This window comes from Lissotriton helveticus, chromosome 7 (genome assembly GCF_964261635.1).
Source record: "Lissotriton helveticus chromosome 7, aLisHel1.1, whole genome shotgun sequence".
Taxonomy (NCBI): domain Eukaryota; kingdom Metazoa; phylum Chordata; class Amphibia; order Caudata; family Salamandridae; genus Lissotriton; species Lissotriton helveticus.
Window position 1 is genome coordinate 1738013400 of NC_136068.1, and position 17942 is coordinate 1738031341.

General features: G+C 45.8%; 1 protein-coding gene across 4 annotated transcripts in view; it reads right to left on the minus strand.

Annotated features, from left to right (window-relative positions):
* Positions 1-12738, minus strand: part of LOC144770723 (lens fiber membrane intrinsic protein-like) — a 162832-nt gene extending 150094 nt beyond the window's left edge. For 2 of the 4 annotated variants that reach the window (XM_078655458.1, XM_078655456.1), the window contains exon 1: positions 239-594. In XM_078655458.1, coding sequence (XP_078511584.1) covers positions 239-281 — 43 coding nt within the window. In that variant the 5' untranslated portion in view covers positions 282-594. Of the gene's footprint in view, positions 1-238; positions 595-11978 lie in introns of those variants that run through there. The other 2 variants (XM_078655455.1, XM_078655457.1) reach the window with 2 other exon arrangements.
* Between the last annotated feature and the right edge of the window lie 5204 nt (positions 12739-17942).

Here is a 17942-nt window from a genome sequence, read left to right on the forward strand (position 1 = left end):
GCATTCTCAGTGGCGGCACCAAGGCTGTGGAATACTTTCCCAAACACATCTTCATGAAGAGGCAAAGCTATTGAAATGTAAGTGGTTTCTGAAAACATAGCTTTATCCACCATAGCGCCTGCTGTAAACGCTATGGAGGCCTATTCTACAGCCTCAAAAGACTGTGGGTGACCAACACAAGCTATAAATTTCAAAAACACTTACATACAAACATGAACATACATAGATGAGGACATACCTGCATTTCCTGTCTCCACTGATGTTCTTGAAGAAGGACCCATGGTTACCGGTACCTGCCTGCTGGGTGAGTTCCGCTCTCCCCTTACGTGTGATATAATGTAATGTAGGGTGGCTTTGTAGAGCGCTGCCTGCCCCCCCGTGAGGGTATCCAGGCGCTGAGGTGGCCTGATTTGCTGGAATAGCAGGAGGCTCCATGCTGGCTTGCCTTCTCAATGTTTCCTATTGACTTATCAAAGCGCAGCCAGAACTAGGTCAAAAAGCCCGAAAACTCCCCTTTTTGTCCCTTCTTTGGAAAAGCTTCTGTCTCCTGGAAGGCGCTTTGTGTGCGGTTCTCCCTCTGCCTCAGGATCTGTTAGCTTTTCGCCTGCACCTATTGTTTGTTTTACTCTTTACTAAGCACTTGTATGACTCATACGATAGGGGCAGTTTAGTTTTAGTTTCACACTTAGAGCCATTTCTTGTCAGCTGAAACTTAAGCCATGAGGCCACTGGAGATTAATTCAGAGAGAGTTTGTTTACGCCCAAGGGCAGCCCCAGACGTGTGTTGGTGACACATCCTTGCATCCATGCTTTTCTCTGAGCGCGTGAGGCTCTGGAAATAATTCAATAATAAGCTCTGGAAATAATTCAATAATAAACCCCTGGGGTCCCTATTGTTAAAAATAAGATTATTATTTAAGAGGACCACAGATTGTATTCCTTAAACAAGCCCGCACGTCACTTGGTTGGAGAAATGCACCATTGTAACAATAAATCGCCTAACTAGAAAGAAATAAAATGTTGCTTATATTTCAACTGTAAATTTTGACTTAGGACTGTCAATTTTACAAATTTCTCTAACATTGGGTTGGAGTTAGCATCAACCACAGTTGACCAATCACATCATTGTAAACGCACTGCTCTAAACATTGGTAAATATCTAGCGACAGGCACTCATCCATGCTTAGGAATAAAAATGCTCAGTGTAAAATACGTGAAAGTGTACGCAAAATAAACAGAAACGCAATTTCAATATCCCAAACCACATGCTTACAGAACCACTACTATGTATGGTGAAACACAAGTGTGTGCACTGGGGCAAAGAATAAGCCTGCGCACCAAAATAAGAATGGACCCTGTTAGTGAATTAAACACCTAAAAAATTGCCTATGTTTTCAAATTGGGGCAGTTTTGAACTTGTATAGAAACTCTGTACAAGTGTTTGCAATGTATGGAAGACAGCATGGATTTGAGCTTGCTGCAGACAATGTTTGTTTTAATATCAGGGAAATCAACAGAAAACAAGCATTGGCTTAGCCAACAGGTCTTGCCTTTTACACCTCATAAGTGTTTAGAAATGCAGCATATTATCCAGAACACAGTAGGCTTTTATATGTGGGTTGGCTGTGTTTTTTGCTTTAGGCATTGAATAGCCAACTTCTCGCTTGCACAGCCACTGAAACTACAGATTAAGCTAAAAATATCATATTGATGTAGAAAACAACCACACCCAACCACGTCCAACAGGACGCTGGTAAACACAACCAGAAATGAGACACGAAATATGGATTATGAGTGGTGTAAGTGGGTCATACATCCATGTAAGTAGCAAGCAAAGGCACAGATATACACGCCAAGTGCCGTGAAGCCTCTTGTTACACAATGGCAGCAGGCAAAGCCGGCCCTAGCCTTTTGTGGCAGTAAGACGTAATGTGCGAGTGGCTGGATAGCATAAAAGTTGCAGCAGGGCCAGAATATATAATGAAAAGGCATAATATCGTAATGATGCACATTGTAAGCTTTCGTCCTCAGAAAAATAAATAATGGAATGTCGATATAAAAAGTGACAAAGGCAACTTTCCAACACGGCTTCTCTCACTTTAAATTCCCTTTTCTAAAGTAACGCCGTGTAAAGTGAAAAGAGAGAGCAAGTTTACAAACACTAAATGCTGATGTTTTGTGGCTATGCAGGGGACCGGTTGCTATTTAGTTTAAGACAGTTTATTTTGGCTTAGGCACCAGAGACACAAACGTTATAGCAAATGTAGCGTGAAATGTACATCAAATAGATTGGGAGGTTGCCAAGTCGGTTCCAGTCTTTATGTGAAGTTTTAGGGCTGGCGATTCAGAGCAATTCATGCAACGTTTACACAGAAACAAAACACACATTTGCACGTGTGAGCAGCAACACAGATCTTTACAGCTAGTCGTAGGTGTGGCTTTCAAAACATGGCAATTGGTTTTCATGGCAAAGATAGTCTAAGGCTTAAAAAATGAAAACATTTGCCCGTTAGAGGCATCTGATGCACGTTTTTTCTACCATGAATAACAGGTCATTAGCGGGAAGTAGTCTGGCAGGGCAGTGTTAAGTAGTTTGTAGGATACCTAGAAGAGAATTTATTTAAAAGAAAAGATCTCAACACTATGTAACACACCATACGAACCTTGTCATTTTGTAAAGTTTAAATAGAAAGTGTATTTGTAGCGCTGCTCATATATGTAAAAGTTACTGTATGGTTATCATTTGGGTGGATACTTATTTTATTACCAGACGAACAGTATTATATGACATAATCATATTTTGTATATGTCTTGATAATTTTACTTTGCCTTTTTGGGTCCACTATATTAGCTTCTTTCCACAAATCCATGTCATGTGCGAACTTGTTTGCACTGCCGATACAATGTTGCCCTTCATCTAAAACAGCTCAACTGGTCAGTGTCATAAAGGAACTTGAGGGCCCCTCTGTAAAGTGCATGCAGGGGGCCCCCATGCTCCGGGCCCAAGTCCAGAGCTTTCAGACCAGTGACCAGCCAGTACCGCAGGTGGGCCCCAGAGCTCCCCCCCACCCGCCATCCCTCCAACCCCAGCACTGCGGTGGGCTGGGGCTCCGAGGGTTTTATTGCGCCACTGTAATTGCTATGAAGCAATTAGACACCTATTGACCGGAAGCTGACTCAGCATTTGACTCATATACCTCAGAATGTGATGTCAAATTGGAACTGCTAACAGCGGCACTCAGATCCGAATATCCAGAAGAAGCTGAAACCCTTCCTCCCAGCCAATGACTTCAGGTCTGCAGTCCAAGCCCTAGTTATCCCTCGAGTAGACTATGGAAGTGTCGCCCTCTGTGGCCTCCCTACATCGACAACCGCACCCCTAAGAGCCTCTATTAATGCTGCAGCAAGACTCATCACTGGCTCAAAAAAACTCTCTCACATCACTCCCGACCTAAAATCCTTGAACTGGCTGCCATACGAAGCTAGAATACACCTGAAAATCGCATGCATGACACACAAGGCTATACACCACAACTCACCCAGTTACCTCGCTCGGAAACTGACAATCTCGGGTGGCTCAAGAACCACAAGAAGCACAGAAAATCTTCTTTTGAAACCTCAAAGATTCCACAAGAAAAAAACATATAAACGCTCCTTCTCAGGGATGGCACCCAGGATCTGGAATGCCCGCCCTCCAGAAATCAGACTCATCTCATCCATGGCATCCTTCAAAAAAGAAATAAAATCACTCCTCTTATCTAAACTCACTTGAATATACACTAAAGAAATCTGGTGACTCATTATCTCTCATCGCATGACTATTTCCAGCCTGACCACCTATTCAGCGTCACTACCTTGCCTTGACTCTATTGTTAACCATTTGCGCATCCTTGCACTAAATGACTTGTTTAATTATTATTCCTCTGTTCTTGTATCCCATCTGTGTGTAAAGCGCTCTGATATCCGTAAGGATCTTGTTCGCACTCTACAAAACTCTGTAAATAAATAAAATAAAATAAAGCTTTGAAAGAGGCACAAAGAAATTGCTGACATGAATTGCGGCTATAATGTAAATCTGAAATTTAAAAGCCAAGAGGCATAAAGTTTGCAGATGAAGAAAGTACATTAATTTCTTTACATGAATAAAATTGAGGAAAGCATTCTACATATTGCCACCTACTGGCTTGCAAAAACGAAGTAGTTCTAGTAATAGCAAAGTACACCATAAATACGTTTGACATAAAAAAAATATGCTCTAAATCCAAATAAAGCGCGGTGATCAGGAAGCGGGCGCCACGTTGAGGATAAAAACAAAACACAACCATTGATGAGATCAACACAAAGTGTACTAAAACCAGATAAAGCATGGCGATAGTGAAGCGGACACCGCATTGAAAATGAAAAAACATGACCACTGATGAGAAGTACTTGGTCCAATTTAAAACAAGTTGGTGCATGAAGTAAACACAACCACTTATCATTACAAGAGCAGAGGCAGGCTAACAAATAAAAGAGTGCTCCGAAAGCATGAAGAGTAAGAGCACAAGTAACAGAGGGATGTTACAAAAGTGCAAATGAAATGACTAGTAAGGCATTTCAAGAATCAAAAGCCAGAATTTATGAAGGACAGTAGGAGGAGCCAATAGAAAAAGATTGGAGGTCCTAGAAGTCCATATTCTGGCTACAGCATGCCTCGCAAAGCATGCGCTGCCTAGACTCGACCTAGAAACTGGCCCTAGCAGACCGTAAAACAGGCTCACTGCCCAAATCTTTTGTGTACTGTTAGAAATGGGGTTTCTGGTTGGTTACGGTATGTACCTAAAGCAGGGAGAACTCCCCACTCTAGTCAGAGGAAGGAAGCTACACACCCAAGATAACCCCTGCTCACCCCCTTGGGGGCCTAGCAGAGCAGTCAGGCTTATCCCAGAGGCAATGTGTATAGTGTTTGCGCAACACACACAAACACACACACACACCAGCAACGTAACAAATACACCACAAAAGAGACTCCACAGAGTAGTATATAACAATATCTCATATATTGTATATAACATTTAGACCACAATTACATAAATCACTTAGCCAACTAGGCAATTGTCATAACATCACAGGTAGTGCAATAAAGTAAATACTTACAGGTTGCACATGTCATGAAAACACCATCACTCTACATAATATGCATATTCTGAAATGATACTCGTTATCATGTCATTAGGTGGCCCAAAATGACATACATCATACCCTCACGGCATAAAATGCAGGTAAAGGTAATAAATCACATGACTCCTCATGCGTCACCACATATCGTCCTCAGTACTTGTTAACGCTATAACCACAGAAGAAACAATAACCACATACAGGCAGGATCCCTTGTGCTCCTACTAGCGGAGTTACGGCAATCCTCGTGGTCTGGCTACAATAGAACAGATGGCTTGCCGATCTAACATGAAGGCAGCAGGAGCAACTGTGCACCTACTACCAGGGATACAGTAATGTAGGTAAGCATGGTTGGTACTTTTAGATCTAAGTGGGGCATTTGACACCGTCTCGCACACCACGCTGCTGACACGGCTGTCAGAGTTAGGAGTGGTAGGATCAGCCTACGAGTGGATAAAGTCTTTTCTGGAGAATAAAAGCTTTCAAGTCCACTGCCCCCCATTCAAATCTTCGTCTAGACAGCTGAAGCATGGGGTTCCACAGGGCTCTAGTTTGAGCCCAACATTATTCAACCTTTATATGGAACCCCTTGCCCGCATAGTGGAATCATTTGGTGTAGATATCATTACCTACGCCGATGATACGCAACTAATGATCACCCTTACCCAGGGCCAGAGTGAGGCTGCTGTAAACTTTTCCACCTGCCTGACAACAGTGGCAAGTTGGATGAACAATAACTGTCTACGTCTTCATGGGGATAAGACAGAGGTGCTAATAATTGGGAGAACCCCTTCCATATGGTCATCAGCTTGGTGGCAGGCAGAATTAGGTCAGATCCCTGCCCTGACAGAAACAGCAAAGAACTTAGGAGTCCTGTTGGATTCAGAGCTTTCGTTTGGGAAGCATATCACAAAAGTGACAGGCAGGTGTTATGCAATTCTCAAAACCTTACAGAAGGTACTAGATCTCCTGCCCATCAATACTAGGAAATCCTTGATTCACGCCCTAGTTACCCCACACTTAGAATATGGAAATGCTCTGTTTATTGGTCTTAGTCAGAAGGGGCTAAAGCAGCTACAAAGAGTCCAAAATGCGGCTGCACGTTTGGTGCTGAATCTCCCGAGAAAAGCATCAGGGAAGCAAGCTTTAGCGAAGTTACACTGGCTACCCATCAGAGAGCATATTTTATTTAAAGCATTATGCATCTCCCATCGCATAGCCCATGAGAAAGGACCGTCCTATTTGAAAAAGCTCCTAACCATTCACCGCCCTAAACGAAATCTCATGTTGTTCACAGTGCCCCGCTTCATTAGGGCAAGAATGGGAGGCCGATCATTTCGTTATCTGGCGGCTAGTCACTGGAACAAACTCCCCATTGAACTACGAATGGAACCATCTGAGATGAGGTTTCGCCTAAAGTTAAAGACCCATCTCTTCCCTCGCATATGAGAGCATGTGCTTGCTCTTTTCAGTGGTGGGCTCTCTGGGGCCGATTGTATCCACAGCGTTGGGACACACTGTTTTGAGTGTAACCAGGCGCTCTACAAATGGTTTTATTATTATTATTATTATTATTATTATTATTATTATTAATTTACCTAATATGTGGCAAGTTTCAATCAGGGCCTCCCCTCGTAAGGCCACCATCAAGAAATAAGGGCCCCCAGTGTATGTGTTCCTCCCCGTTACGCACATCCCATGAAAGAAGGGGGATAACCAATTGCAGGGCAAATGAGGGGAGACTTCGCCCAGACCTCCCCATGCTTACCTCACCACTGCAGCTGCCCACAAACGTATGGTGCAGTTAATAAACACACACTGCAGTCCCCTTCTAGGTAGGACTTCAGGGCGAGGGGGCACCCTCTTGTAGGCATGCGGCAACCTCGTTCCCAATAGTCGCACTGAGCAGCAGTGAGACTCAGTCCCTTTCCGACTTAAGGTGGTTCACAGGGCAATGGGCACCCTCCCGGCATCTAGGTGAGGCAGTACTGAAATTCCTTCCTCAGAGCTGTGTTGGGTCGGTCCCTGGCAATCGGTTTCCCTACGAGGTTGGCCAGTCAGCAGAACTGCAACAGCTGTGCCTCTTGTTACCACAGCAATGGGAGGGCCGAACTAGCATGGCCCTCCTCGGTGCTCGTGGGAATGGTTCTCCGTCTAGGCAGCACATCAGTGCTCTGACCAGCGCAATTGGTGAACCTAAGGAGCGCCGAACATGCTCTGGTCCTGTGAGTAAGAGCAGCATATGGTGCGACGAACAGCGCTCCCCACGCACCGTTTACATAGCAGAGACCAGACAGTCACGGCTCGCAGTTGCAATACACGCCAGCCGGTGGATCGGGCTGCCCACTTCAAAGAAGCGCAGACCACACAATACTATTTTGGCACCAGATGAGGCAGAAGAAACCGGAAGTACTCACCACATACTTCTTTCTTGGCACAGGTTGGGACCAACAGGGGGAATCCCCAGGCCTCCAAATGAACAGGGGTAAGGGGGAAGAAGACAACCAGTCCCTGGAGAACAACTACGGGGCACAAGAGCAGAGAGGCAGTCAGCAAGCCAGCACACTGGTTCTTTCAGAAATGGGGCAGTCTCTCTAGCAGGTCAGCACAACAAACCAAGCCAGTCCAATGGCAGTTCTTCCTGGCAGCACAGAAATCCTCTGGTGCAGTATGTAGAGCCAGCAGCATCTACTTACAAGTCCCATGCAGTGTCTAAAAACATGGGGTCAAAGCCACTGTACTTATACTCACAAAGTCTTTGTTCTGGAGGTAAATTCAAACAACTTTGGAAGTGTAAAACACCTCTATTCAATCCCCAGGTCTGGCTCCTGACACACTACAGGGGGGCGGAGACAGCATTGTGAACAAACATAATCTAAGCACATAGAAATGCCCACTTTAGAGATGTGGAATTTCTAAAATAGTTATAAAAAATACGCTTTCACCAATGAGCAGGCTGTATCACCACCATACCAAACAAGGCAATGCTACCCCTTTGATATTGAAAATTCCCACTGAAACACATATCAGGTCATTCCCAATGCAAACCTATGGGAGGTGCAGCCTAATAACAGTGAGAAACAAAATAGGCGGTGTGTCACTACCAGGACATGCCACAAAATGAAGGCATATGTCCTACCTTTTATTTACACAGCACCCAGCCTATAGCGCTTCCTAGGGGCTACCTTAGGGATGACCTATATGTAATAAAAAGGGGGTGCCAGACTTGGCAAGCGCTTTGAATGCCAAGTCAGTGTGGCAGGAAACTACACATGTAGGTGGCAGAGGCCTGAGACAGGTTTGAAAGGCTACTTCTGTGGGTGGTGCAAGCAGCGATGTCGACCCACTAGTAGAATTTAATTTACAGGCCCTGGGTATATAGAATACCACTGTACAAGGGTGTTGCAAAGTCATCCTGTGCCCTGGGCACCCCCCAACTTTTTGCTGAATGGTACTGGTGGTAACTTATTTTGGCTGACCCTGGGCTCTGCCTAACCATGCCCAGGGCCAGTTCTATGCTATGGAATGCTATGCTGAAAGAGACACATTAGAATATAGAATATAGATAAAACACCCACATACACTAAGGTACACAATGGTATGTTGGGGAAGCCCTGTGATTGGCATGACCTCCCCTATAGGCCCTTAGTATATAATACGGCAGGGGGATTGAAACTACCTAGAAGTCCCCAGTACCCTGGGGCATTGCTGTTTAGAGGCCAGCAGCCTTTTATTGCTCCTGCATGTGTGCACTGCTGAAGCCTGAGATCAGTTTAAAAACAGCCCTGGGTGCCAGGATTGCTTTGAAAAAGTAAATTGTGCCCAAACTCGACTTTGTTGTTGGGGGCACTAAATAATGGATAACATACAATGTTTTGGCATCTTAGGGACCCCCAGGATGTCCCCTGGGTATCCCAGTGGTGAGGGATCAGTAATTTACAAGGTACACTCTTATAAAATGAGCTTTTCTAACCCTGGGTAAAGTGAAATTTCACATTTCACTCCCTACGTTGTGATAAAGTGCTGCTCAAATTTGACTTTGATGCTAGGAGCACTGTGGAGGGAGGATCTGCAATATTTCTACATATTCAGAACCCCTAAAGTCTCCCCTAGTTGCACATGGGGTGGGGTCCTGTAGATATAAGACAAGTACTTATAAAATATGTTTTTGTAAGTCCTGGGGCTGGAAAAATGGACAAAGTCATTTTTCTCATTGCAAATCCCATTATATAGGTTAACATGGTAGGAATTTATTGATTAATAACTCTTGATAGGAGAGGGCTAGAAATACCATTCAAAGACTTTCCAGAATGGTATTAATAAATCAAACAATATCATATTGTTGTATTTCTCCTAAAGTGTACATACAGAAGTTATAAGACTTTCTTGTTTGTAAGTCCAAATTCAGACTTCCGGTGGTCTGCACTGATTGGTCAGAGTTAAATGGATTAGCCAGGCTGCCTTGAACATATGATAAAGAGCCCCTGGGATTAACCAGCTCTGCTGGCCGAGTAGTGTGCCGTTCCATAGGAATGCCAGGCCAGGGGGAGGTGTCGTAAACTATGTTCTTCCAAAATAATGCCACACTCTACAGGATGTGGTCATATCTTTGAGGAGTTACCCTGCTCCCATTGGTCAGAAGTGACCTCCTGCTTGACCCAGAGACCTTGGAATAAGTAGCTGAGAGGGGCAGAGGCCTCCAGATCTACTGCTTTAAACTTAGTGAAGCAAGACATTGTGCAAAGATTTCTAAGGCCTGACCTCTGAAGACTGCACCATCTGAAACGACAGCCCTGTGAAGTATCTTGTTGGAAAAGAACTAAAGAGTCGACTCCCTGAAAGCTACAGGTTAAAAGAGCTCATTTGGAACGCCACCAACGAAATCTACACCTTGGAGAACCATCAGTGGATCTCTAAGGGTTTTGTACCAGTGGATTGTGGGAACTGACGTCCTCAACTTTCAAGGACCATCTTGGAGCTTCCAGACCCTTGGAGTGAGTTTGAGACACTTTGGGACCACTTTAGGAACTTCAGGAAAAAGTTCAAGAAGTTTGGAGAACTTTGGAGCAACTTTGAAAAAAAGCTCCATAGAGGGACCGACTCAACCTGGCCAGCTGGGCCGCCTGCCTTCAACCGCGAGCCGGCCAAGCCAACCAGGTTTGTCCCGCTAAAAGATCCATCGCTCCAACTTCCAGAGATTGACCAGGACTAGAAGAAAACGGAAGCCGGCGAACCCTCACCGGATCCGGCTACATGACGAGCATCGCGGGACCCCTCGAGAAAAAGCTCCAGAAAAGTTTCTAAGTCCGATCGTAGAAAAGATGACCAGGAGCCACCTCGAAAGCCAAGCCGCATGCCTTCCACCGCGTGCTGGCCTAGATTTCTGGGTTGCCCCGTTGAAGCGATCTTGAAAATTTTCTACGTCCGCTCCAGGGAAGTTGACCGGGACATCGTCACAAGTCAAGCCGGAGAACCCTCACTAAATCCGGACTGACTGGTAGCTTGAGGTGCCTCGAGAAGAAAAGCTCGACAAAAGTTTCTAAGAGTGAAGGTAGAAACTGAGACCGGGACCTGCGGCGAGCTGTAGCCGCTCAGGGCTCCATCGCGCCCGGCCTGAAACTTTGACTTTCGCCCGGTCTATCGCAAGCAGGTATCACAAAATGGTGCTATAATCTTCTAAGTGCTATATTTTATTAAATCTTTGAAAATTCATATCTCTGGTTCTCTACATTGAATTTTTGTCGTTTGGGTGTCATTTTGGAGATAAAAATGTGTCCTATTTTTATAAATTGGTGTTCGATTTTTATTATGTGTTGTGCCTTAATTATTTAGACCTACATTTGCCCCTCCAATACCCAACTTTTCAACAAAGGGACTTACAGGAACATTAAATATGCCAAACAAGTGTAAACTAATTATACCATGTATAAAGGAGAGAGCACGTGCACTTTAGCACTGATCAGCAGTGGTAAAGTGCCTAAAGTCACAAATCCAACAAAAAAAAGGCCAGAAAAAAATACAGGAGGAAGGCAAAATGTTTTATGATAACCCTGTAAAAAGGGCCAGGTCTAACATGTAAATTACAACCCAAGCATGTTTACAGAAAAACAATAAAGTGCACAGGAAAACACAAACATGGGTGTTTGTTTGTGTGCTTGGGTCTGAGTGTAAATAAATAGGCGTCTATGCAATAGCATGTCTAAAATAAAAGATGTTAAACTGGTGTGTTTGTGTACAGGAGTAGAAATCCGTGTACAGAACCAATCGCACATCTGTTCAAAATTATTGTAAGCACTGTAGCACAAGTGCGCAAATAATGGTGTATTAAAAGAAATGTGTCTACCACCACCCGAGCGAGTATGTGGGTGTACACAAACGCAGGGGTGTGTGCAGAACAACACTCGCTACAATAAATGAGTAGCATCACTGTATACAGTGTGCAGTGACACACGTATGTGCGGGTACACAAGCCTATGTATAGTAAACATAGCGAAAACAATACAGTAACAAAAGTGCAGTCATAATCAGAAACACTTGTACAGCGACCCCCCCCCCCTCCCCTATACTGCAGCGAACTACAAGCGCTAAGAATGACAACAGGCAACGGGGATGCTGCCTGTGAGACAGAGAGGCACGTCCTGTTTCACTGGTGCCAAGCAACAACAACAAAAAGAACAATTCAACCGAAGCCTTCAAAACGGAGCCTAACAGAACTTTAAGATGCGACTATTTAGAAAAGGGAACCGTGGCAGTTCATTTTCTACACAGCAGCACTTTTTAAGATATTAACTGCATGCAGGGTGGTTGTGCTGCGGACTTACCTGCAGTCTGTGCCGTCGGCGCTGGTGTGCAGAGGTTTGTGTGCGACGCTGCGTTTGTCTGCCTGCTGGGTGTTGTCCCCCTACTGCCATCCCCCATGCCCCTGCGAGGGCTGCACAACACTGCATCGAAACTGAAAGTGCCTGCGAACTCCTGGAAATCAGCTGGTCCAAGCATTTATTAGAAGTGAAAAAGCAGCCCTGCTCCCACGTGAGCCCCCTCGGGAAACGTCATCCTCGCTTCCTGTGCTTCATTTTAGCATTTTTATTTTGATTAACGCAAGCATGTGCTTACTTCTTTTGTTCTGAAGATACAAAGTTAGGGAGGGCACACAATAAAGAAACACCCTCATTGCTACAAACCACAAAGTACGACATCTATCTTCAATTAAATAGCAAATGTATCTTCAATTAAATATTTGTATTTTAACAAATTCCTCGAAGGTTCCATATTTGTATTTTTAAAAATTCCTCGAAGGTTCCATGTTTCTAGGTATTCCCTTCACAAGTGTCTCACGTGCAGCGCAGAACAAGCCAGAACAAGCCTTTGCTGCCCAGTTCAGCGCTGTTTACGTAAAATCAGCCACGGCATGTGTTGTCGGCGAAAAAGTCAGTATTCACGAAACGGACACAGACAGGACATTGGGTAAGTAGATAATGTATCCAGGCCCCGAGGGCAGCACTGTTACCCTCCCAACGTACGTCACAAAGAGGAAAGCAACATCTTCGAACACAGCTGGGGCGGAAATGCCCACGCGGCAATGCGCGTGGGCACAGGATAGAAATCCGGACCCCTCCCCTCGGTTCTCTCTGGACCGACGCCCTTCTCTAATGCCATTGGCCGAGGAGATCTTACTACTCTGGGCTCTTTCTCAGCCCTCTCCGAGCTGGCAGAACAGTGTCTCAACTCTGCCAAGGCAGGAACAGAGTAGCGGGAGCCGGGATCTCAGCGGCAGCCTAAAAGAGCTGTAAATTTGAAACGTTATTTAAAGATGACAGACTGTCACCTTTAAATAAAGCTGCCACGTGATCACACACTGTGTGATCCTGACCAATTCATTTTTTCATGGGCTGGAAGAAAATGGGAGTTCTTAGAAAATGGGTCTGTATGAAGTGCTCTAAGAATTAGTGGACTTTTTCATTTACATTAATTTTAGGCAGTCATAGTGTCATGCGATTTTTATCCGGCCTGTTTTGCAGGTTGAAAAAGCTAGTCAAGTTTTTAAATACCTGGAGAAAATGTGTGTATGCAAACCTAGGAAATTGTTGTATCTTACCAGACATAGCCGAGTTGTATTTTAAGTATTTCTTTATTAGGATCAAGTTGCAGGATGGAAATGAAATACATCAGTTCTTCAGCCTGGTGATCCTTACGGTACAGCCCCACTAGGAACAGCCTGCTTGCTGCTCAGGCCATCTTCCAACTGTCACACTTCATCCACACAGACACCCCAAGCATCACAGTCACACCGACATTGCACTCTCAACACTCACACTGGCTGAGCATCTAGGAAATAGGTAAACTGGGAAACATACGATTAAATAAGCGGGATATAACATATCCCCCTCCTTTTAAATGCAAAATGAAAAGAACAATACACCATGGGAGTAACTATACACAAGAATGCACAAAAGCAGGAAGTAATTCAAAACTCAAGAATGCAAGTTAAAATACATCATGAGAGAGTCTGAACACTTAAGGTAACCTGAAAAGAAGGGTAAATAAATTGACAAGCAATAAAAAATACATTGCTTATAGAATATATTGATTAGCACTATAACTAGGCTGTCCGGCTTTAGGTTTAAATCTATAGTAACTGATAAAACCCCACCGGGAGAGAAATAGCCCTCACCGGTGTAAATATATAAACACTGAAATAACACCTGCACAATCACAAACTAAATGTCACTCAAATAAAGGAAAAGGAGAGTGAAAGAGTCATTTTCTTTCTTCCTGAAGGGCCCAATACAATGTAACTTTGTTATACAAGGTAGCAGCAAGAAACACTGGACCAACATTATTCTGCTTGAGCTTTGTTGTTTAGGGATGCCTCTAAAATATTGTTTCTTCTTCCTTTTGATTTTTTCAGTTTTGTGGTGTTTGGTCTGCAGGATTTAGACGCATGTTTTAGGTCTTGTTTATTTATTTTATAAACAGTATAGAATCAGGAAATATCAAAATCATATTTGATATTTTGGCTGTGTTTGATTCTTTCACTGATATGTAAAATGACTGGTTTCATAACAATCTTTCCCATATGTGGCATCACATTTACCCACAGAGAATGGGTAAAACCCCTTAATACATCAGCCCCCAGTTTCCAGTGAGTCAGTATTGATAGTGGGTGAATTGCCAACACCTAAGGCTTTACACATTTATTGCAAGGTATAGTGACAGGTATATGTGAAAAGAGTGCAGTCACTAAGCATCTGGGATACTGGTGAAAACATGACACCAGACATTTGGAAAACATGGAACGCAGTGTCACTTGAAATGCGGCTGCAAAACGTTTCTTTCCAAGTTCAACAAAGATTGGAGTGATATTGTTTTTATTTGCAGTGATTCAGCTACATATATGAAAAAGTTGTTTGATGACCTGTCAAAGTCGATACCTGGGATGAAGTGCTTCCCTGTAAGAGATCCTTGCCACTTGTTAGATGGTTTGCTGGAAGCATCTTTACAATCTTCAGAGTTAATGAAGAATACTACTGACTTTTTAGTCCATTCTGGTGCACTGTTTTGTTATGCATGGAAACTAAAATGTAAATATTTCTCATGTTGTGCTTTTTTGGCATCAATAAAAAAAGTCATTCCAACTTTGTCACTTACACTTAGCTGGTGGTTCTCAGTTCAAGGGAAGAGGCTGTGCTGCTATATTATCCATGTGGCAATCATTAACAGACTTTTTGCTTAGTGATGATGCCAAAGGCAAGAAATGTGAGGATCTTTGGTCACATATTGATGGTGATAAGACAAGAAAACTGTATTGCATTTTAGATTTTTACAGGAAAACATAACGGATGTAGTGGACATAATAAAAAAATTAAAGTTTGAAAACACTCTTGTCTGCCAAGTGTTCAGCATAATTGGTGTAGATGTGAAACATCTCCTTGAGAGTATGCTGGGCGACACCTTTAGTGAATTTGGCACTGCAACATGTTCTATGTTAGAGTGTTTGTCCATGTTGAAGAGAAATTCAAGAGATTTTATTTTACAATGTATGAGAAATGGCTTGCTATGATGCATAGAAATGTCAACAACCATGGAATTTGAAGTTAATGAAACCTCACTGTGGTGCTATGTACAAGTTCTAGATCCCTTCTGTAAAGGGAATTTTCGCCGTAGTTTCAAACATGCTGCTTCGTTTTTGACTGCTTCAATAACTGCGAGGGTAAGAGCGCCCAGTTTAACGCAAATGATGCAGAACTTGCCCAGAGAATCGTAATCTTCAAGTGCACCAGTATTGGCATGGAAAGGTATGTCAGTGTTCCAACATAACAACCCCCAAAGAGGAGCAAGGTTCAAAGGGAATGTTTAGAGACCTACCCAGATATAATCCCTGTTGGACAGGCCGCATGGTCGGGCTGCCCCCCCTCCCCGCAGTAGGACCTGGACCCTGGCTCTCCCTGCATCCCCAGCCAGAGTCCCTAAACGACCACCCGAAGTACCCTGCAATCCCTCCACTACAAGACACCAGCCCCGGACCCAGCTGGCCCGGGTCACCATCCACACCACGACATCGAACCGGCCGCCATCTTGGGGCACTGCAGCACGAGGCCGCGTGGCCTCAACTCGACCCTAACCCTGGGCCCGGCCGGCCCCGACATCGGGGCACCAACCTCCCCCCAGGAGGCAGAGTGACCACTTGGCAAATCAATGGGAGAAGGAATCGTCAACGGCTCCCCTCCGCCAGGTGTCGATCACCCCCGGCCGCCCTGGGCGCTGGCTCCACCCCCCTGCTGGGTGTCTGGACTCCCTCATCCCGGACCTCCCGGCCCCCAGGCGCGAGGGTCCGGACATCAAAGGGGACCAGACCTATAACTGGGGCAGTGCCAGACCAGGAAGGCAGTTGTATCCTGGAGTCGAGAGACCCGAGAAGAACTCATCCGTGACTGGCCTGCTGGCGCTGCCGCGGCCCTCTGCCTCGTGAACCCATCTTGGCCTGCTGGCGCTGCCGCGGCCCTCTGCCACGTGAAACCATCGTCTTGGCCTGCTGGCGCTGCCGCGGCCCTCTGCCTCGTGAACCCATCTTGGCCTGCTGGCGCTGCCGCGGCCCTCTGCCACGTGAAACCATCGTCTTGGCCTGCTGGCGCTGCCGCGGCCCTCTGCCTAGTGAAACCATCTTGGCCTGCTGGCGCTGCCGCGGCCCTCTGCCTCGTGAAACCATCGACTTGGCCTGCTGGCGCTGCCGCGGCCCTCTGCCTTGTGAGACTACCATCTTGGCCTGCTGGCGCTGCCGCGGCCCGATCCACAGACCCTCCAGCTCGAGGATTGTGAGCTCGCCCCTTACCACTACCTGTACCGATCCGGTACCAAGACTGTCCCGCTACCCCCTTTCCCTACAGAGACTAGAAGTGAGAGGACCCCCGGGTCCGAGATATCCTGTATCGCTGATATCCTTGCCTTAAGAACCTTATATAAAGCATTGAACTCGACTTGGTGTGGTGCCTGTTTGTGGGGAGGGAGGTAACTTGTCTGTACGATCACCGGAGACGGTCCCCCTCGGGGATCTCTCCCTCAGTATCCGGCCGACCCTCAGGGTCCCCGTCTAACATTGGTGGCAGCGACGGGATCCGAACCTACGCATAATCGTACAGAAAGTCACCCGACCCACGACACACGACCACCATGACAACAGAGAGCGGAACAACGGAGAAATTCCAGATGGAAAAATTGGAAGACTACAACCACCGAGAACTGAAGCAATATTGCATGGAACTTGGTCTCCCAACCACGGGTCTGAGTACGAAGGAAGACTTCAAACGAGCCCTAGAAGCCTGGGCGGAAACGGGTACGGCCGTACCCCGAACACAAACGACCGAAACGAGCCCCGCACCAACTAAAGAAAGAGCGGGTCTCTCCCTGGAAGAGATCCGAGAAAGAGAAAAAACCAGACTCCACGAATTAGAACTAGCCCGACTTCGCTTGGATGGAGAACTCAAGCTGGCCGAACAAAAAATAACCCTGGAACACTTACGGCTCAAGGAAGAGCGAGAAGACAAGCAAAGACAGAGAGAGCTAGAGGAAAAGAAACTAGAGTACGAACATGAGCGCGATCTCAAAGCACTGGAGATCCAGAAACAGAATAAAGACCTCGGGCTCCCCGAACGACCGACCCCGTCTGCCTCGACCGAACCCAAGGTTCACATCCCCAAAGATGTCATCCGGGAATACCACAAGAACGATGATATACAGCAGTGGTTTAAAGCCTATGAGGTGGCAATGACCTCCCACCGGATTCCCCGAAGCGATTGGGGAGCCGGATTATGGGGGAGGTTTGTCAACGAAGGGCGGGACGCCCTGCTGCAACTCCCGGACCAGCTGATGACCTCCTACGACCACATGAAGGCCGCCCTCCTCACTCGATACGGGCTCACACCTGAGATGTACCGCCAACGGTTCCGCGACTGCAAACGGATTCCGGGTACAACTTGGGTGGAGTACGTGAACTTTTTTAGCCGAGCCTTCGAGGGGTGGATCAAGGGCAACAAAGTAACCACCTACGAACAACTCTTTGACCTTATCGTATGGGAACACCTGTCGAACAACTGCTTCGTGGAGCTCCGGCAACACCTCCTGGACAGTAAGCTAACCGACCCTCGACAACTCGCCGTCGAAGCCGACCGGTGGGAAAGCACCCGAGTTGGCCGGAACGCACCCAGCGAATTATCCAGACCGTATCGCCCCCGAGGGGGAGGAGGGAGTCAGGGTCGGGGGAGAGACCCCGGCCCCTCGTCACCCCCCAG